We start from the raw sequence: 20,428 nt of genomic DNA, 5'->3' as shown, positions 1-20,428 counted from the left end.
CGTCTTACTGATAGTGTAGATGACCACATGTCAACAAGAAAATCATTTCTCTTTATCAAGTTTCAACTGTAGATTTTTCATCTGTAATTTTAGAGGGAGAGGGTTAGCCGCTGAATTGAAATAATATTTTACAAGCGTGAAAGGATTATTACAAATGAACAATTGAGTGGACTCGACGTAGACCTTCCGATTTGAGGCCCATATTCAGATAGCTCACATTTTATCTTTTTTTTTACATTCGACTGATATCTATATCCCTTCAAAGAGCTTTTAAGAAATGATACATTTTTCATCACTTTTGTTTCGTGTGTGCATTTGCGCCTCTATTTCGGCGTCGAGTCTTTCTCTTTCTTGTCTTGCCCTGTCCCCGCGGCAAGTATTTCTAATTGTCTTGCCAAGTTCTCAGCGGCACGTCTCTCTCTTTCCTGTCTTGTCCTGTTCTCCGCGGCAAGTCTGTCTCTTTCTAATTGTCTTGCCCTGTTCTCCGCGGCAAGTCTGTCTCTTTCTAATTGTCTTGCCCTGAACTCCGCGGCGAGTCTTTCCCTTTCTTGTCTTGTCCTGTTCTCCGCGGCAAGTCTGTCTCTTTCTAATTGTCTTGCCCTGTGTTCCGCGGCAAGTCTCTCTCTTTCCCGTCTCGCCCTGTTCTCCGCGGCGAGTCTTTCCCTTTCTTGCCTCGCATTTGCTTCCATTCTCCTTTCCTCTCTGGCCCGGTCTTCCCTGATTTGCCTTTCGATTTCAAACTGTTCTTCAATATCTTCCTGATCGAACTCAAGTTCCTCCGGTTCGTATTCTTCTTCCTCCTCATACTCATCATAGTCCTCATAGCCGAAGGCACCACTCGGCCATGCCGCTCTGGTAGCTCCATCCATCTCGGTAGCTACTCGGTTACCGGCGGTCAAACGATGACTCCCCCCACCAATATTCGATCCACATTCTGGACACTTGGTCTCTTCCATAGCACCCCCACATTCCCCAATGGCATAAACATGACCCTTGGGGCATTTGTACCAATGTCCTTGACTAAGACCGATGGCTTTGATGATCTGAACGCGTTCTCTATCAGTGATGCCAAGCACTACTTGCCCCATTTCCTTCTTAAATTGACGGAGATGCTGAGTAGCCTGAGCTTCATCCTTGACGGTAAAAGGTGAAGCCTTGTCGACGATTTTGTCCAAAGCTTTTAGATGGCAACTCTTCATATTTTGACTCAACCTTGTCATGTTGCGAGTGAGAACCGTCATGGCCTCTACCTGGACACTCACCCGAGAGACCTCCCTCTGTATATCGTTCATCTGCTGATCTGTGAACTTGTCCAGCTCGCCCCCAGTGACTTCGTTCTTCAGTTCTCGCAGTCGCACTTCTATCCCATGCTTTCGAGTTTTCAACTGAAACGTGAAACTGTTACCAGTGGATACCTTGGTATGGACATCTGCAATTGCCCGCAAGAAGGCACATCTGTTCAAGCGAGCAAGTATTTTCTCGAGGTGTTTCATCTGATTCAGATCACCGATAAGTTTCTGAACATCTCCTTCTTCAATAAATCTTTGTCTACAAGCCACATGGCTTCGAAGTTGAGACAATTTATCCCTGAGCTCCTTCGTCTTGCTCTCGATCTCCACCTCACTTCCTCTCATTTTCGTCTTCACATTCTCCACATCTCCTAAAGTTTGCTTGATGGTATTCCCGTAGCGAAGATTCCTCCGAATTGACGTTTTGCACTTGGGACATCCTTTCAGCTGAAATCAAAACCATTGAAGTGAAATTAAGAATTTAACATAAGCCTCTTATTTAACAAAAAACAAATACAGTGTTTGATATCATTAACCTCTTAAAAATATACCCCAAGGTCTATCAACCAGAAGGTCCACATTTTGTCAAAAGAGAAGCGTCTCAAATCGATTCGAAACAGATTAAACATATTTAACAATGGCCCTTGGAGGCGGGGGGGGGGGGAGGGGGCCGGGGGTGCACCCTACAAGATTTTTTAGGGGTGGTGCGTATGTTATTTACCACAGGCTGCACCCCCTCGTAATCAGATTGACAAAGAAATGCTCCCAAAATAATGACAGAGATGAGGGAGCAATAACCCTGTAATTTTGCTCGTCATTTTTCTTTCCTGACACCCGAACAAAGCCCCTGAAAAAAAATCCCGCATCCCCTATCTAAAAATTGTTCCCAGGACCCTGTATTTTATCCCTGGCCTTTGCGGCAGTTGTATGCAAAACAATCCGACATAAAAATACAAGACATAATATAATACACAAATTGAATTGAAATCCAGAAATATCTTTAGTAGAGAGAAAAGAATTGAAATGAAAACAACCAAGGCTGTTTGGTGTTGAAAGCATTATGCACGAAGACCTTCTTTCACAAGATCTTCACATTCGGCTTCCTAAGTTTTAGATAAAATAATCGGGAGCTATTTTCACAAGTTTCTCGCATTGATATCATTCAAAGCTGATCAGATCTTGATCTTTCTTCAAGTCACAAGAACAACAGCCGAGTTCTCTTTGGAAATAACATTAAGTCCTGACGAAGGTAAATGTACAATTTTGATACATAGCGCAATGAGGAAATATTGCGGATTTTAGATGAAGTGCACTATTTTCTAAAACTTGCAAGCGAGCATGTAATACTATTTTTTTTTAATTGAATCATATGTGATTTTTCATTCTCGTTTATTTTAATTTTGAAGAGAAAAATGGAGGATTGGGTCAAGCCCCTATCCCTCTACATGCAGTACACAAGAAATGAATATGAACCTGGATAGTGACGTCATCGCTGCTCTCTTGGGTTATGCTCATGTAGTGATCCAAAGCCTCCACCTCGATTACGTGGCCACAGTCCTCTAACTGGACAAATCTGTAAGAGTAAATTAATGATAAGCATATTATCCAAACTGGGCGTTGTGGCGTGCGCCTGTAATCCAAGCTGTGGGGAAGTTACAAATTGATGCAGAGGTTCGAGGTTCGAGCCCCGGTCACGTCTTCCGGATGGTGACGTAAAAGGTCGGTCCCAGACGTAAATAATCATATCTGATTGATACACGTCTGACAAAACTCAAATACATACATACAGTGACTTAATAAAATCTCAACTGGTAAAATGGTTGAATTAAAATTTGAATACTTTTACATTTCTCAAGTTTCGGCTAAAGCTACCAAAATTGTACACAAAATATTAAGTCATTATCTTTGGAAATAAGTACTGAATAACTGTGAAAAACATCACCCTTTCTATGAGGGACATATACGTTTATGGTAGCAGCGTATCTGAAAGAATTTGCCTGAAACAACTGCAACTTTTTTTTTGGCTAACCCTACCATTCTTATTCTTACCTTGCGTCTTCTTCATCCTCACTGCCGAAGAGAATCTCTGTAACTTCTTCTCTGTCGCACACACGGCACTTGGTTGGGCATCTTTCTCCGCACATTCCAATGCAGGGATGTCCGCAAGGAAGATTCTTGTTGCAGGGTTCATCACATGGCTTTCTGTCGCAAGGTTCTCCACACAACTTCCCACAAGACACATGAGGACATCGCCACAGACAAGGTTCCTTACAAGGTATGCAAGCTTCTCCGCAGAACTTCCGACATTCGCTGTGCTGACATCTATTTTGACACTTCTTAGTGCAGGGAGGGCACTGGGCTGCGCAATTACTTTCACAAGAATGACCACAGACAAGCGTCCGACCACATGGCTGCTGACATACCACATGTAGTCTTCCTCGTCGACATCTTCCACAAGTTCCAGAGCACTGGTGTCCACATGCAAGGATAGAGTTACAAGGCTCAGGACAGGATTCTGGACCATCACAACAACGCACCTCTACAACGTGCTTGCAAGGCCAGTTGGATTTCGTCGTTTTCTCAACACAAGAATCCTGTTTGCATGGGTTTCCACAAATTCCAGTGCATTTGTGACCGCAGCTGAGCAACCGTTCACACTTATCTCTGCATGTAGCATGGCTTGGGGAGAGACGACATGGGAGGCGTTGGAAGTGGCCGCAAGGTAACTTTTTGTCCACCATCTCCTTGCACTTGGTGTCACAAGGTTCTGAGCAGGTCCTGGTGCATTTGTGATCATTTTCACAGATGGTCTTGTTGCAAGGTTGTCTACAGATGAGTCTTCCTCGTGCAGAGTCATGGTCATGACAGAGTTCCTTACATCCGTGCCCACAATCCAGACGAGCTTGACATGGCAGTCCACAACCACTCTTCTCTTTTAGCTGCAGAAATCCATCTACCGAAGAAACGCTGATCGGATTATCCGGGTGATTAGGGCATGTTAACTTAAGAGAGCGATCAATCCACTCAAGTCGTCTTGCTTCTTCTACAATCCTACCCCACATAGGAGACTGGCTTGACAGGAACGAGAAATTCCCAATGATGTACAGACCTCTTCTCGCGCTGCTTAACACCTTGGTAATACGTTGATCCAAAAGCAGACATCCAGGCCTGCTCGCCCTTTCGCTTGCGTTACTCATGAACAAGACGATGTCATTCCCGCCTCTGAAGTTATCAACAGTAAGAATTCGGTCTCTGACGTCTTTACTGAAGAGATCTTGCTGTGAAGAAAATGAGATGAGGATCGAGATCTGTTTCCGTACGAAGCCCTTACCGATCAGATAATTGAAAAGTTCCATTAAAAATGAGGCTTCGTAGTTTGCCACAGACGTACGTGCATTGTGATCTATGAGAAACACATTCTGTTGAATTCCGTTAACTGATGGCTTCTCAATGACCGACTGATCATGGTCATATTCATACTTGAATAGCTGACGGCTGAGCTTGGATGTAATTGGACTCATTCGATGCTGCTCTTTTAGTTCATACACGGAGTAATTAGCGTCGACTAACTGTTGCAGGAGAGAAGCGTGGATGCCATGCATTTCTGCTACCTTCCTGACTGCCTGAAATTGGTCTACCTTTGGGACACTTTCTCCAATGAGGATAAGCTGTTGGCAGCCAGATGAGATGACAACAGTTGTGATTGACTGAAGAACATCAGCTCCTTCTTCAATGATGATGACTCGTGGGCTGATACGTTGTAAAACCCTTTGGTTCTTGGCTGCCGATGAAGCAGTCATGCCTATGACAGATGAAGCACTCAGAATAGTTTCATCTACGGCATCATGCATCTTCTGACACTCAAGGCAGATATCTTCCATTTCCTTGAAGATAGTTGCAGCTCTCTGGCGGCCTCTGGCTTCTAGTTTGGAAGCCCATAATCGGTACATCTTCCATCGGTCCTGTAGGGCCAGTTTCCACACATCATCTATCTTCTTGGATTCGGAATCTGTCATCATGTCCTTGGAGCCAAGTTGCTTACTTACAAAGTTCCTTGCTTGTTCTGATATGCGTTGGTCTAATGGATCTAACCCGAATGGAAGATTCTGCTCAAACCATCCACCTTCGTCTCCATCGGGACATACAAACCGTGTCAAATTGAATGGAATATTTTCCTCAAGTTTTTCAAGATCATCGGTTTGGGCTTTGTCTGACAAAAGCCACTCAAAAATAACTCCATGTGATTTCTCCTTTTTCATGGCTTTAAGCTTCCGGAAGTGTTTTCCATCAATGACGACTTTAAGGATCTCTTCCGCGAATACCTTCGTTTGAAGATTTTCAAGATTGGCTTGTACATCCCCAAGTCTGGTCTTGCATGTTTCCAGTTTTTCAGTTGACAACTGATCTTCATAAGCTGTTGAAACAGACTGTTTTTCACGAAGATATTCAAGTTGATATTCTTGAAGTGCTTTTCTTGTATGCTGACCGGCCCATCGGACTATTCCAGTGCGTTGAAAGAATGACACCCCAGTCAGATATTCATCAAGGGTAGCTTTACTGGCACACATGAAAAGAAGTGGTCCACTACCATTTCTTCCTCTGGTATTACCCCACCGATCCTTGTTTAGAACAAAAAGCTGTGTAAGCTTGAGACCTACATGTGTTTTGCCTGTGCCTGGCGCGCCAGTGATGACGGTCAACTGATTCTTCAGAGCGGCCTGGATAGCGGATAATTGATACTCATCGACACATAGCTGATCAATTGGAGGCCAGTTCTCAAGTTGTTGCAGAGATGCCCTCCATGTTCTAGGCTTTGATCGCGTTGTAGTGTATTCATCTTTGATCAAGGAACCAACATCGTATTGTGTTTCAGGATCTTTTTTTAGGTGACAAGAAAGCTCATTTTCAGCCACTTTGTAGACAACATGTGGTACCAAAGGAAGGGAAGTGCTATTGATTTTCTGCATTGCATCTAGTACCTCGTATGATTCTTCGACATATTTTCGAGAATCGAACATGAAGAACTGAACACCCGACATTAGCAATTTAATATCTTCTAACCTAAGGAGTCGAAGATCTACGAATCCCTTCTTCAACCATTGTGGGTCACGCTTGGCCACTGTGGCAAAGACCATGTCATGAAAATGGTTGTTGGTCAGACAAACCATATTCCCGAAGGAAAGGATCCTTGTGGTTTCCCAGGAAACATTATTGAGAGAAGAGGCGTTGAACTGAACGCGAAATGTCACACCTTTAGACGTATGCGTCGTGATGATTTCATACAACTTGACATCATCGATGATATGGCATTTCCTCTTCGCCGCATCTAGCCCGATTTCTCTCTTTACTTGGTGATACTTGGAGATCACTGCACGAAGGGGTTGCACAATGTCTTCCCTCAGAATTCGAAAGTGGCATTCCAAATATGTTTTAACAGAATGGCCCTGATCAGCTAGTGCATCATGAAGTCTTGAATCTTCTGTGTCAGCTACCTCTCCTGCAGTAGGAAATATGGGGATAGAACGCCTGTCTACCGTTGATTCTTCTTGAACATCTTTTCCTTTATCAAGTATCATCCTGACATCATTGAGCCCTTGTTCATATCCTTTCCTTTGGGGAATATCCAGTCCATACTTAATTGTATCGTGGACCACTGCTGCGACCATCTTTAAGCTCTCCTTACTTCCGCATCGAAGCTTCTTGAATGCCACCAACACCTTAATGGCTTTCAGGAGAATATTCCCATTAGAACACAGCTCAGGCTTCATCCTGCACTTCAAGACGAGCAAAAGCAGGTGAATCTTGATGAATTGGTTGCTTGCTAAGAATCGATACACCTCCTTTGCATCATCACCTCCTATCTTCGAAACTGTGATAAGAACATCAAGAAGACTTGCCATAATCTCACCCCCTATGTCATCGTCAAGAAGCAGTGTTTCCAAGAGTGGTTTCCGAGCTCTCATTGCAATCGCTAACTTCCTTTCATCTCGTTTCAGTTGATTTAGTTCCTGTACGGTAAGTTTAGGGCCGAAGAGCTGCAAATTTTTCCCTTTGTTTCTGTTCCTAGGCCTTTTTTGTTTTCCTGTGGTACTGCTAGAAACAGAGGATACCGACTCGGTATCACTGACGACGCTTCCATTGTCATCCTGTAGAGTACACGGGGAAGGGTATCTAGCTGTCATAATGGGATGAGTATCCGTTGGCCTGGGCTCATGTGTAAAACACTAGCCAATAGATAGACTTTAGATGTGTGTCCTTTTACTGTTGTTTCGACGGTGATAAGAACCTTTCAAAGAATGTTTTCTGGTGCCTTATTCAGCAAACTCCAATGGAAACTGTAGCGGGAAAAAAAAATCAAAAGAATACAAACCATGAATTAGAACAAATCTTCTATTACACACATATACATTGTATGCAGAAATTACAAAAACGGTATGGGGAATCCAGCCTTGGCAATAAAATGTTGTGTTGGGAAGCAGAAAAATAAATAAAACAGAATGGTGAAAGTTTTAAAGAAATCGGACAAGTAAAAAGAAAGTTATAGCTGCTTTAAAATTGATACCACTAATACTATGTAAATTTCAAATGGGCAACTGGGTAAGTAATTAAATTATGACACGGGGCAAGGACAACTTTCCCATAGGCCATGTACTTTATTATCAAGGATTTGTGGTTTTCTCCTAAGTAACCATTCCTCTGGGGCAGTAGTCTAAATATAACCCATGTAGTATATTGTTTTATGTCCTCATGAAAGAAAAATGTAATTTGAAATAAAACTTTTGGGAAAAATGAAATTTTAGCAATAATATGTACTTGGAAGAATAGTCCTTGCCTTATATCACTATGACATCCCATATGCGGCCAATTTGAAGTCTCCATGAGAATAGTGATTACCAATATTTACAACTTTTAAAAATTCATAACTTTCTTCTTGTTTGCCCAATATTGTTCAAACTTTCACCCATCAACTTGTCTGATTTTTCTTTTCCTTATAAAACAGGTTTTTATAATTAAGGAATGAAGTAGGCAATTGGTTGATTAACTTCAAAGTCCTTTACTATGACAGTACCATATTTTAACATGTTTTGGAGGTAAAACAAAAAAGTAATTTTATATGAACACGATACATCTAAATGCAAAATACCTTATTTGTAGAGGTAATATTGATTGATGAACAGATTATTCACATTTTTCAAAGATATCATAATTTAGACAGAATAGACATATAGTCACAGGCCATGTACAAGACCTCGAAAATTTGTTGAAGTACAAGTTTTTTGTTGTTGATTGGTGTTCCAAATGGGTATTGAAGTAAATTCAGCTTGGTTGCCCCATTGGCATGAACCTTGATCATTCTTTTTTGTAATTAGCCCAATCCGCTAATTAGCATGTACACACTATGTAGGCTAATATGCTCTTAACCTCAAAAGACTAAAAACAATAATGATACAAAATTCTAATGTTACCTGTGACGAGGAATCCATTCATGACACTAGTTTTTATTTTCAAATAGTAACAATCATCGTAATCAGCCTAATTAGCAGTAAAATTTGTGAATTTCTATCTAGAGATCCCCCCAACCCCCTCCTACACACAACCCTTGCAGGGTTTTCTCTGACAATGAATTCATTTATGACACTATAGTTTTCTTCTTTTTTAAAAGTCTTATTGATGTAATGGTTGTAATTATCATGCGCTAATTAACACAATAAGTGCAATATATCTTTTTGTCAAAATAAAAGAACGACCTGAAAACATAAATGATACGGCTCTTCTTGATCATGATGAGGATTTCATTCATGACACTAAATTTCCCTTTTAACTAATTTCGTAAAATGCGAGTCTCAAAATAATGTTCCCATCATTTAGCTGAAAAGACGTCACTGGGACATATAGTATATACTTGACAAGGGTGTTTTGTTCCATCTCTCTCTTTATTTTCCCCTTATTATTTGTTAATCCACTAAAAGGATGAATAGGTATCAATTACCGCCAGCATAATAAGACGAGAGGTTGAAAAAACATGCAATATCTCGCGTTAGAGAACGTAACTCGAGTACACAATTACAAAAACGTCGACTGGTAGTAATACAGTTAATGTTATTTGCATATACGGGTTTTTGCTACTTTATAAAATATATTCTTGTATAAATCATACGCAGAATGGAACTACGAACTGGTCCAAGTAATGCCACGAATGATTTTATCATCACACCAGAGGGGAAGGGGGGGGGGTCTCTAAGTCCCTAAATATTTTATAAGCTTACATTATATTTTGCCTAATTCATTTGCTGAACTGGCAAACGTATCCGCATTTATAATTTTCCCACAAGTCAAACTATGCTTAAAATGTTCTTATTCATGTCAGTATGAGAAGTCTCCTGTTCCATGTTTATCATTATTACACAAAGTAGCTAAAATGTTCCGTTTTTCACGTCTGAATTTATGAAACCTCAACAGTACCCTCTAGATGATTTATAGCTGATTTTCAAGTAGCATTCCTTGAAATTTTTCTTCTTAAATATCAGTAATAATATAATATAACACATTCCAATTTCAACTCGTGATCGCGTTCGTCGGATTTATTGTTATTTGGATACTAGCCTTTTGTTCAAGATTACAATACGGGCTCGGGGTAAAAATGGCAAAGGTAGTGGCAGAGGTAATAATGGCAGAGGTAAAAATACCAGAGGTAATAATGGCAGAGGTAAAAATGGCAGAGGTAATAATGGCAGAGGTAAAATTGGCAGAGGTAAAATTGGCAGAGGTAATAATGGCAGAGGTAAAAATGGCAGAGGTAATAATGGCAGAGGTAAAATGGCAGCTGTGGGTAAAATATGGACAGCCTTAAGCCCCCATGCAATGAATTGTCAAAGATCAAATTAGAAGTGCATGTCACGGTCAGACATTTCATCATATCATTATATCTTTATCGGCCTAACAATGCTATTTACGAATTCGTTGGAGGTGTACCGTAAAGGCTTTTTAAAAAGAAATCAAACGACAGATATTTTCCATTCAATTTATCAGGAGCAAAATGAAACTGCACTATTCTCATTCATCATTTTATAATATTCCTTTTTGTCTGGCTGTTTTTTTTTATAATTAAGTTTTGCCAGGTTTACCGATGAAAAAGAGGGAAGAGGAGACATAAGAGAGGTGGAGAGACAGAGAGGGTTAGGGGTGGGAAAAAACATAGAGAACATAGCGGGGAAAGCTTAGACGTTGAAATTGTCACTAATGATTGTGGTTAAATATTATGTTCTTATTTGTAATGTCGTCTGTACTATTCTTTTTAATATTTGAATGACAATAAGCATGCGTTCCCAGGCTTGGCACTGAATATGTCACTGATTATGAAAATAAATGATAATCTTGTTTTGACTGGTAAACCAATTTGGGGTCGATCGAGGGGGACCGTCTGGTTCAGATTCTTTGCATAAAAGAAGACCCTGAACCTTCTTTACCACTACATCCAATATGATATAAACGGCTTGATGGTCATAACCCTTGGAAGCGCGTAAGCAGCACCCTCTTGGTAATTAGTTTGGTATGCTAAAAAATATCTGATTGTTATCATTTTTATTGTAATTCTTTTTCTGACCCAAAAGAACTTCACTTAGTTGAAATAATTTTTTGAGTCACTTTCCCCCTTAACCAAATCCCCTGTGATTTTAGAGTGAAAACTTTTTTTTCTCGGCTTTTTAACAAACCAGCACCCCATATCTCTTTCATTTTTGCCTATGCCATCTTTACCTTTGCCATTTTCAACTCCGCCATTTTTTACACTGTTAGAAAATTTATACTTAAATATAAAAAATTCCTGCAACAGAGTCTGGAGAACACTTGTAATCCTACTGCACTGTGAAATCCTACATGCATGCGTTTGTATAAACTTACAGAAAATTGGTATTTTGTGCATGTATCCTTACAAATTTATTGTAATAAAACTGATTGCCCTTTATTTAAAAAACATATCTGCTCTGTAAAATTGTAGAAAAATTGTGGAAAATCCTCCTGTTATTATAATCTTCAAAATTATTATTATTGTTTTCTGTAAAACCTGTTTTTTTAATTTTTCTTCTGTAGAATCTACTGTTTTTTTAATAGTGTACCTCGGCCACTTTTACATCTGCTATTATCACATCTTCCATTTTTACCTATTTTCATTTATGCCTCTGCACTTTTTATCTCTGCTCTTTTTACCTCTGCCATTTTTATCTCTGCCATTATTACCTTTGCCATTTTTACCTCTGCCATTTTTACCTCTGCCATTTTTACCTCTGCCCTTATTACCTCTGCCATTTTTACTTCTGCCATTTTTACCTCTGTCATTTTTACCTCTGCCAATTTTACCTCTGCCATTTTTACCTCTGCCATTTTTACCTCTGCCATTTTTACCTGGCACCTACAATACGTGCGTAACATGTCAAGTTGTTAACGCCATTATCTCCATAAATTTTACTCGCGTTTTCCTCTTGATAGCACAAGTCATATCTTCTTCATGCGTATTTTCCATGTCCAAAAGAGCTTTAAACGTTCCTTTCCGGGTCGGCCTATGTACAGAATTTCAGCTCGCGCTTCGCGCTCGCATTGTCCATTTAGTGAGATACTGTTTATGATTAAATGCTTGTATGCTGATATACTGTACAATAATGAAACGGTAGATGCAGAAAGAGAGAGAGAGAGAGGAGGAGGGCGCGTTATAACTTAGGAGAAAATACAGCAAAATGTTTATATACCCCCCCCCCGCTAAAGGTAGGCCCTACGTGGGATCGAGTAACGCCCATGAATGGCAGAGACAAGGTATTTCTAAAGGTGGCAGAGACAAGGTATTTCATGTGTCCGACTGTCCGTGGTGTTTGCACGTAGGTGCTAGGCAGAAATGTCACCATCCAATGTACTACTGCATTCATGGTTACAAGTAACATCTAAATGCATCCAAACTAATAATCAAATTTAATAAGTTTCGATCTAGTGGATCTGATTAGCATATAATAATATGTCTTGAGTTAGATCATTTTCTGAGGGAATTTATATTGCTTTTTAGGCCCTACTTCACTTTCCTTCTCGAAGACTGTACATTTTTTTGCAAACCAAACCGATGTGGGGCCCGGTCTCATAAAACATGGACAAGTATATCTTTATCCATCAACCACGGGGTTTGTTCTATATTGTCAATTTTCTATTTCAATTTAATTTTTCAATGTCAATTTGTTTTAGTTCATTTGTCAACAGAACAAAGTAAAGTGATCAAAATAATTATAATGACATTTGCAAATGAAACTTATACAAACAATATAAATTGAGACATGTACAATATATTTTTTCCATAAGTAAAACAAAAAAAAGTATTGTATACAGACCCTAAGCAAATTATCATAAATATTATTAAGATCAGAGAAAATGGAAGGATCCACTAAAAACCAAATGCTTTTAGTGTGTGGACCCCTCTAAATAATTATTGTAGAAATGCCTACGAAGACGGACATAGAGCTGACAGAACAGAGAACAGCAGAAGAACAAAGAAAAAACAAAGAACAAGAAAAAAGGGAAACACACAATCACGAGGAATATGAAAATAAAAAGACAGAGATAATTGAGCAAGACATAAACTTGAGGATTAAAAAAAGAAAATAAGTACAGTAGGCATGACATGGGGAATTTAATGATATGACTATTCAAAATTGAGGGAAATGATGACCTGTATGATTTAAGAAAATAAATTTAATGTTTCTGTTTAATAGAACTGAGGGATGGGCGATATCTTCACCGAGGGAGTTCCAGAATCTCGGACCATCTGTACATAACTTTGTTTAATCACCCGTTTTATCGATTTAATTTCATCTTAAATCTTATGATTCCAAACACCATCAAAATAAATAATAACATATAGATTGTTTAATTCTTTAGACGCCGAAACATATGATGTGACAATTTCTAAGCATGGAAGAAAGTACAAATATAATTTTTGTTAATGTTGATAAGGGTCTGAAACAAAGGATACGAGTCAAATTATGACGAGGCAGAATCTTTATCGATTCAATTACTCTTTACTAAACCTCTCAAAAAAAAGTTTGGAAATCTGTGTTTGGCCATTAATTTCTCCCAATTTAACACAATGTATATTTGGTATCATTCAAAAGATCCTTTAATTTTCTTTAAACTGATAGTGCTTGTTATGATCATGCCATCAGGAAAAGAGCGTGATTCAAAAGTGTTGGAAGAGGACTGAATTGAAAAGCTGCAAAACGAGCAGAAATAGCTATGAAGGGTCTGTAAAGAACTTGATTCTTTTGTCTGTGGCAATAGAGATATGAAACTCCATTCAAATCTAGCCCCTGCTTCTTCATTTTGATATTTTGTTGTGGTTTATGTAGTGATGGTTCTGTTATATAACATTGTTTGAGTCGTGGTTTGAAATACCCAAAGATGTTTGTTTGTTATGTGTTTGCTTATGTAGAGGTGTATGATTTCATGTTAATGTTAAGATATGCATGAAAACAATAGAAACCACGGAGAAGCTCACTCATCACCACGGGAAAAAGAACATTGACTTTCAATATTGTGTCATTTTGCAACTTTTGAATTTTGACCTTGCCCCACATTTCAAGGCACTGCACCTCCGTGTGAACCACAATCGTATCATGTAGGGTATCATTTTAAAGAGAATTTAAGGATCTATTTATTGGTATCAATCACACATCTAATATTCACTAGAACCGAGGAGGGATTATCGACTAAAATCAGATTTCAAAACTTTTGTTGAGGAGTTTATTTCAAAATGAATAGTTTATTGGCGTTTCACCAACATTTCCTGCATTACAATTATTGAATGATGTATAGCTAGCTATCCCTCTTGTTTTGCAATGTATAAATTTCAACTTCACATTTCGAGGCAATATTGCACGTCATAATCTACCCATGTGATGCCAAGTGTGCGTCATTACGAAAGAAGTTACATGTATGACAGGGTCGGAAGTGTCATAAATATTTAGGTTTTCACGGGCCTGTTAACAACGGGATTAAGGCAAAACATATTCATTCGAGCCAATTTATTCTCATTTATATATATATATATATATATAAATATTTAGTTATTTATAGGGAGAGAGAGAGAGAGAGGGAGGGGGGGGGGCCTGATTGACTCTGAATTATATGGTTGTTTATCTAACACTGGATATATATACTACTGAACTTCCTTTTCCCATACTAAGAAATGTCACCAACTTTGGAACTATATTTGACTTGCGGAATTATTGGGGCTATTTTACTGTTTCAGGTGATGCCGATTTCGATCCCTCATCTCAAGAGACGTCTTCATAAATTATGCCGATTAAAATGAGCCGGTCGCGAGGAACCCCTTTCTGGTCAGATAGCGATATCATATGTATTGGTAAGTCTAACTTAAACATTCGACCCGAATTTCATCCTTATTTTTAATTATTTTATTGAGTGCCACTTTGACATACGAGTCTATGGGAAATGTTTCGGGCCCTTGCAAAGGCGGATCCAGGGTGTGGCGAGGGGTCCACCCCCTCCCTATTGGAGGAGCAATAAAAAAAATTAATAAAGAGAGAAAAAAAAGTAAGGGGAAAGAAAGGAGGAAAAGGGCAGAGGAAATATAAGAGGAGGAAGAGGACTGAATAAAATAAGGTCAGGGGAAGACTTGGAGAATGATTTTTAAAAATATTTCATATCACTATATTAAATATAAAAATAATTAATGAAAGAGAGGAAAAAATGAAGGGGAAATAAAGGAGGAAAAAGGCAGAGGAAATATAAGAGGAAGAAGGGGAGTGAATAAAATAAGGTAAGGGGAAGACTTGGAAAATGATTTTTTGAAATATTTCATTATCACTATATTATTTTTTTGCTCGCGCTTCGCGCTTGCATTGCCTGTTCGATGAGATAAATATATCTTGCTCAATAGGCTGATTTGTAGCTTAAAGTCTTGAAGTCAATATATAAACCATATTTCAGCTCGGACATCGAGCTTTCATTGTTTTGGTTGATTTACCAACTAATTTCATTTAAGTTCTCTGTAAGTTGTGAATATCAACATTTTGCAGCTTCTGCTGTGCTCTCACATTATTTGATTTGCCAAGTAGGGCTACATATTGTCTTTGTGTATTCAATAATATCCCTTAAGACAATAATATCCCTTTTCAAGTGTCTGATTATAAAAAATGAAGGCTTATTAGCTAGCGCTATGCGCTCTCATTTAGATTGATGAGTTATGTAACTATACCTATATATCAATTCTATTACAAACCACTTAAAATCCTGCATTTAAGACAATCGGCTCGAGATTTGAGCTCGCATTATTTGTTGAAATATATCAAGCCATGAATTCTTTTTATGATTACAGAGGTGTTTAAAATATCTAGTTTTCAGGCGGCAGGCCTCAATGTCAACAAATTTTACGCATTCATTATAGGTTTATTAGATTAATAAATATAAGAAAACCTTTATGAATTCCCAATAAGTTTCATTTCGTGGGAAAAGGAATAGGAAGATTATTATTTTATATAATGACAAAATGTCATTATGCCTAGAATGTCCCGATTCTAGGTCAGATTGATCGCATCATTTGTTGAGAACGCTTTCCACCTGCACCTCACAATTTCCCTACACAGTGCTTTAAATAGTGCTTAAATTATACCGTTTATGTTTACAAAAAGTGCATAGAACGTCAATTTTTTTAGGTCGGAATGTCAAAAATTTTCAGCTCGCGCTTCGCGCTCACATTGAAATATGTATCGTCTTAATGGCTCACTGCAAAACGTCCTTAATAGGTCCCTCTTCGACACTCGGCCAGAACGTATATTAAAAATTCAACTACTCGCGCTTCGCGGTCGCAGTAATTATCTAGTTACATACGCATCTTCTTCAAGTTTGATCACAAACACTGCAAAGGATGTTCAATTTTCAGGACAAAATACATGAAATTTTAAATAAAAATTTTGCTCACACTTCTCGCTGACATTATTTAGATAGGGCTATTATGAGATTTTTACAAATTTATGTTGGTTATAAGAATAAAGCCAAGAAATGAATGTTGCGACATGGCCGCATTTTGCCCCCCCCCCGAAAAAAAAAATCATGACCAAGAAAAAAAAGAGAAAAGGAAAGGGATAAGGGTGAAATACAATATTATTTTCTACATATAAATTATGTCAAAATATATCACTAACTTGGTTGAAATTTATAATAAAAATGTCAAGTGTTGCTCGTTCGCTTCGCCCGCAACTTCTTATTAATTTTATACGATACGCCATATTGATCGAGCCCCCTCAAAATTGTTGGCTCACTGGGACAACCCCTTCAAAGAAACAAACAAAAATCCCCCTATTGGCACTGAAGCTGGATTCGCCCCTGCCTAGCCTGTGAGACCTTGGACCTTAGGCTGCCTTGGTCTGGTTAATTGCTGTCCCCGATCTTGGCGGGCTTCGTGAAAAAAAGGGAGGATAAGAAGCACACTTTATTCTGATTAAGTCAAATAGTAATAAGAACCGTGACGGCCGGTATTGAGGAACGAGCCCCAGGATTCGATTGCATGATGATATTACAATCACGATAAACAAACATACATGCTATATAACTGACATAATAAACATAGATCTACATGCTATTAAACATATATGCTACAAACATTAACATACGATAAACAAATGAATATGCCTAGTAAAATTATCAATCTTCTTACTATGAGTGTTGATCCACATTCACACCGAATAGTTTTCGAGGCCAACCAGCACAATTTCTTTACATATAGCAGGAGAAATCATCTTAATTGGCACAAACTTGAACTTGCTGCACTTCCAATTTCAAGGCATATGTACTTTTGTTGATCTACACTTTGTAGCCTAGGCCCTAACGTTAAGTTGTAGGACCTATATGCGTCACCAATGTATGTCAACCAATGTAGCTTTATACACCTAGATTAACGAGCAACGCCGAGCAGTACCTGTGACAAATAAACTAAATGGACAGTCTATTAATCGAAGGTTCTTTCTGGATAACTTGCAAAATAGAATTCCACATGCATAGCTAGGTACATGTCATCATGCATGTACATTCTTATCTATACATAGAATTGTTCCTGATTCTGCGCACTGCCGAGTCGGGAATCCCACATTAGTTCAAAGGTCACCCGGTGGCGACAGGAAATTATAATCATGCAGTCAGTCGGCAAGCCCCTGTGCAAATGGGCCAGATTTATCCAAGTCCTCTCGTGGCTGAATTCATGTCCCTGCAAAATCTCGTGAATTGTGAGACTTTCTTTCTCAAAGAATTTAACCACTTTCTCCTGGATTAAAATTGATTAATTTTGTACCATTGGGAATTACTCTTTCATATTGGTTATTTCTTTTGAATAAAATATTTTGATAAATAAGTGATTTTTTACGAGAAAAGATGCATCAAACAGAAATTTCTTCCTCTGTTTTCACTTGCAAATTGTGCAACATTTTGTGTTTTAGGTACCAACATTATTTATATCATCAGAAAGCTCAAACTCTATACTTCCTTACAATGTCACTCTTGATATGTGGCATCTTTTAGATGGGTCAGCAGCCAGCTTTTTCCATCAAGATGCAAGACGAGATTTCTAAAATTTCTGAGTAACATAAAATCCAGAGTTCTGATTGGCTGAATAATGTTTTCACAACAACAGGCGCGGGTTATTTGAAGAGATTACCACATGGTGAGTGTGACCTTGCAGAGGCCCAGTGTGGGGAACATTGGAATTTGCCTGGGTGTGTGGTCTCTGTGACCAATCAGAGTGAAGCTATAGTATCCTTGTTTTTGAGCTGCTAAATGTACTTGGCCTATGAAAAGCTGGCTGCTGACCCATCTAAGATACATCTTCTTATACAAATTATATCATATTAAAGCGTAGATCTTCAGTTTTATTATGATCTGAAAATCATTTGTACTCAAACAGAAATCAAGTGTGAAAACAACAACATTTGTTGCATGAAAAAATCATTTTGTTTCATGTTTTATATCAAAAATTTTCCCTATACTACAACATTTTTTAAAGAATTCCAAACACATGACCTGAAAGAATGATTCTTCTTCTTTACAAAGATACCAAAAACATGAAATTTGGTTAATAATTAGAGCAGCAATGGCAGAATAAAAAGAGGTGTTTTGGTTCGCACCAAGCTCATTAACTATGCAAAAACCCTATCGTCATGAATATCACTTGGATAAAAGAAGCTACTTTTTCAGGGCTTGCCGACTGGCTTTATGTACGTTGTCATCTTCATTTACACACTGAAAATTGAATTGACGATTGTAAATTTTATGAATAAGCGAATAAGTAATTACATTTGCATGCGTGAACAAATAATTTTAAGTAGATCGAACGAAAGATAGATAGATTATAAATAATTGAATAAATAAATAAATTAATAATTAATGAATTCCAATTCCCCTGATACCTATATCCAGACATGGACCTATCCATGATCCAGACGAAAGCAGGGTGCCGCGCTAATATTTCATGCCGTGCCGGGGATTCCCATATAGACTAACGTTAGGTAGGGGCAAAGATACTTGTGGTATAGGGGGTACGCTATGCTTGGAATTTGACGGGGAATCCCCAGGCTTGCATCAGATAGCTCATCTGATGGCCTCTTGACTAGCCCAGCAGCACGAAACTGACCATCTTGTTTTCCGCATTCCGTTTGTTTGGGAGTTGGTTTTAGAATCAATTTCGTTTTTATGATGTATAGGCCTATGGCTTTATACAGACAGCTGAGTCCAGCGATCTGGCAATAAATGGGACCCCAATGGGACTCATTATATAGTGATTGGTAAACTTGATAGGTTTCCATTAAAAACAAACATAATAAGATCATGCAATATGTCTGCACTCTAAAAAATGGAATGTTAAATCAACATTTTGAAAGGTTGGAAGAGTGACAACATTTTCTAAATGTTGCATTTACCACTTTAAATGGTTCTACCCAACACTTAAAATGTTGGATTTAGCTTTATACAAAGTTGGATGTAACATTTGGAAAAGGTTGTCACTCCTCCAACCTTTTAAATGTTGATTTAACATTCCATTTTTTAGAGTGTGCTACTAACCCAGAAAAAATGTATTTTTTTAAATTTAAAATAAAAAATCATTTTGGGGTATGAATAAAATCATATTTTTCTTCTGCTTTTCATTTTTTTTATTAACCAATATAAATGGGACACTGTAAAGGACTATCAGTTAAACACTATGTAGGGGAGGGGAGGATGTGCATGTGAAGGGGATATGGATCGCACTTAAAGATAAATTCCAGTTTTGGTAACGATCTCAAAATGATAATGACCACCCAAGTGTCTGTTTGTATGAATAAAAAATATGTGCCAAAGGATTCTGGAAAAAAATGTGTAATTGCTGAGAAATAAGCGCGGATTCGGTCACTTCCGTCGGGTCTAATTTATTCCAGCAATAATAATACACTGTCCCACGTGTGCCTATCTGTGTTGGTGATCTTCAATATGAACATTTTTTAGCGTAGATTTTAAGATTTCACAACGTTCAGTTTATGTAACTGTACCAGATCTAGATCTTCGATGATAAACTGACAATTAAGCCTGGTTTTAAAGACTTTTTCAAGAAATAAGTGTCTGCAACTACTGGTATTTAATGATGCGAGGGCGAGCTGATATTTTTAAATCATTATGAGCTATAGGAACGGGACATTCTAAGTACATATTCTCATCACATAAAAATGATGACTATATCTTCCTATTACCCTTTCTAAGCAAGGGCAAATTGTTGATATTTCGATGTGAAAATGAACATTAAGGATTATAAATTCATTAAAAGGATATATCATAATCTTATAGGCCTAAGATCATGAAATTTGTTGATACTAGGGCCTTGATAAATGGACTTTTTGAACACTTGTAAATATGAATAGGATGCATGGAATACAATTAATAATATTGAATATGAGCTCAAAGCGCGATCCCCGAAATATTCGATAAACTGTCATGAAATGGGGATTTTAAGTAACTGTTAGAATTGCACATAGAAGTATACTCCGGGAGTATACTCTCACTGATGAAAATATGCAGCTCGAGCTGAAAAGTTTAGATACTCAGATCACAAAACGAGACATTTTTCA

The 20,428-nt window shown here is 38.2% G+C and overlaps 1 protein-coding gene across 1 annotated transcript; it reads right to left on the bottom strand.

The window, feature by feature from the left end:
• Positions 1-323: 323 nt before the first annotated feature.
• LOC121412979 (NFX1-type zinc finger-containing protein 1-like) lies at positions 324-17,372 on the bottom strand. Its single transcript, XM_041605743.1, has 4 exons — positions 16,999-17,372; positions 3,339-7,624; positions 2,763-2,862; positions 324-1,736 (listed from the first exon to the last, which is right to left on the bottom strand). Exons 2-4 carry the CDS (start codon positions 7,469-7,471, stop codon positions 324-326), a joined length of 5,646 nt encoding a protein of 1,881 aa, XP_041461677.1. The 5' UTR covers positions 7,472-7,624; positions 16,999-17,372.
• Between the last annotated feature and the right edge of the window lie 3,056 nt (positions 17,373-20,428).

Source organism: Lytechinus variegatus, chromosome 4 (assembly GCF_018143015.1).
Source record: "Lytechinus variegatus isolate NC3 chromosome 4, Lvar_3.0, whole genome shotgun sequence".
Lineage (NCBI taxonomy): Eukaryota > Metazoa > Echinodermata > Echinoidea > Temnopleuroida > Toxopneustidae > Lytechinus > Lytechinus variegatus.
The sequence above is the reverse complement of the archived record's forward strand: the minus strand, read 5'-3'. Positions and strand labels throughout refer to the sequence as shown.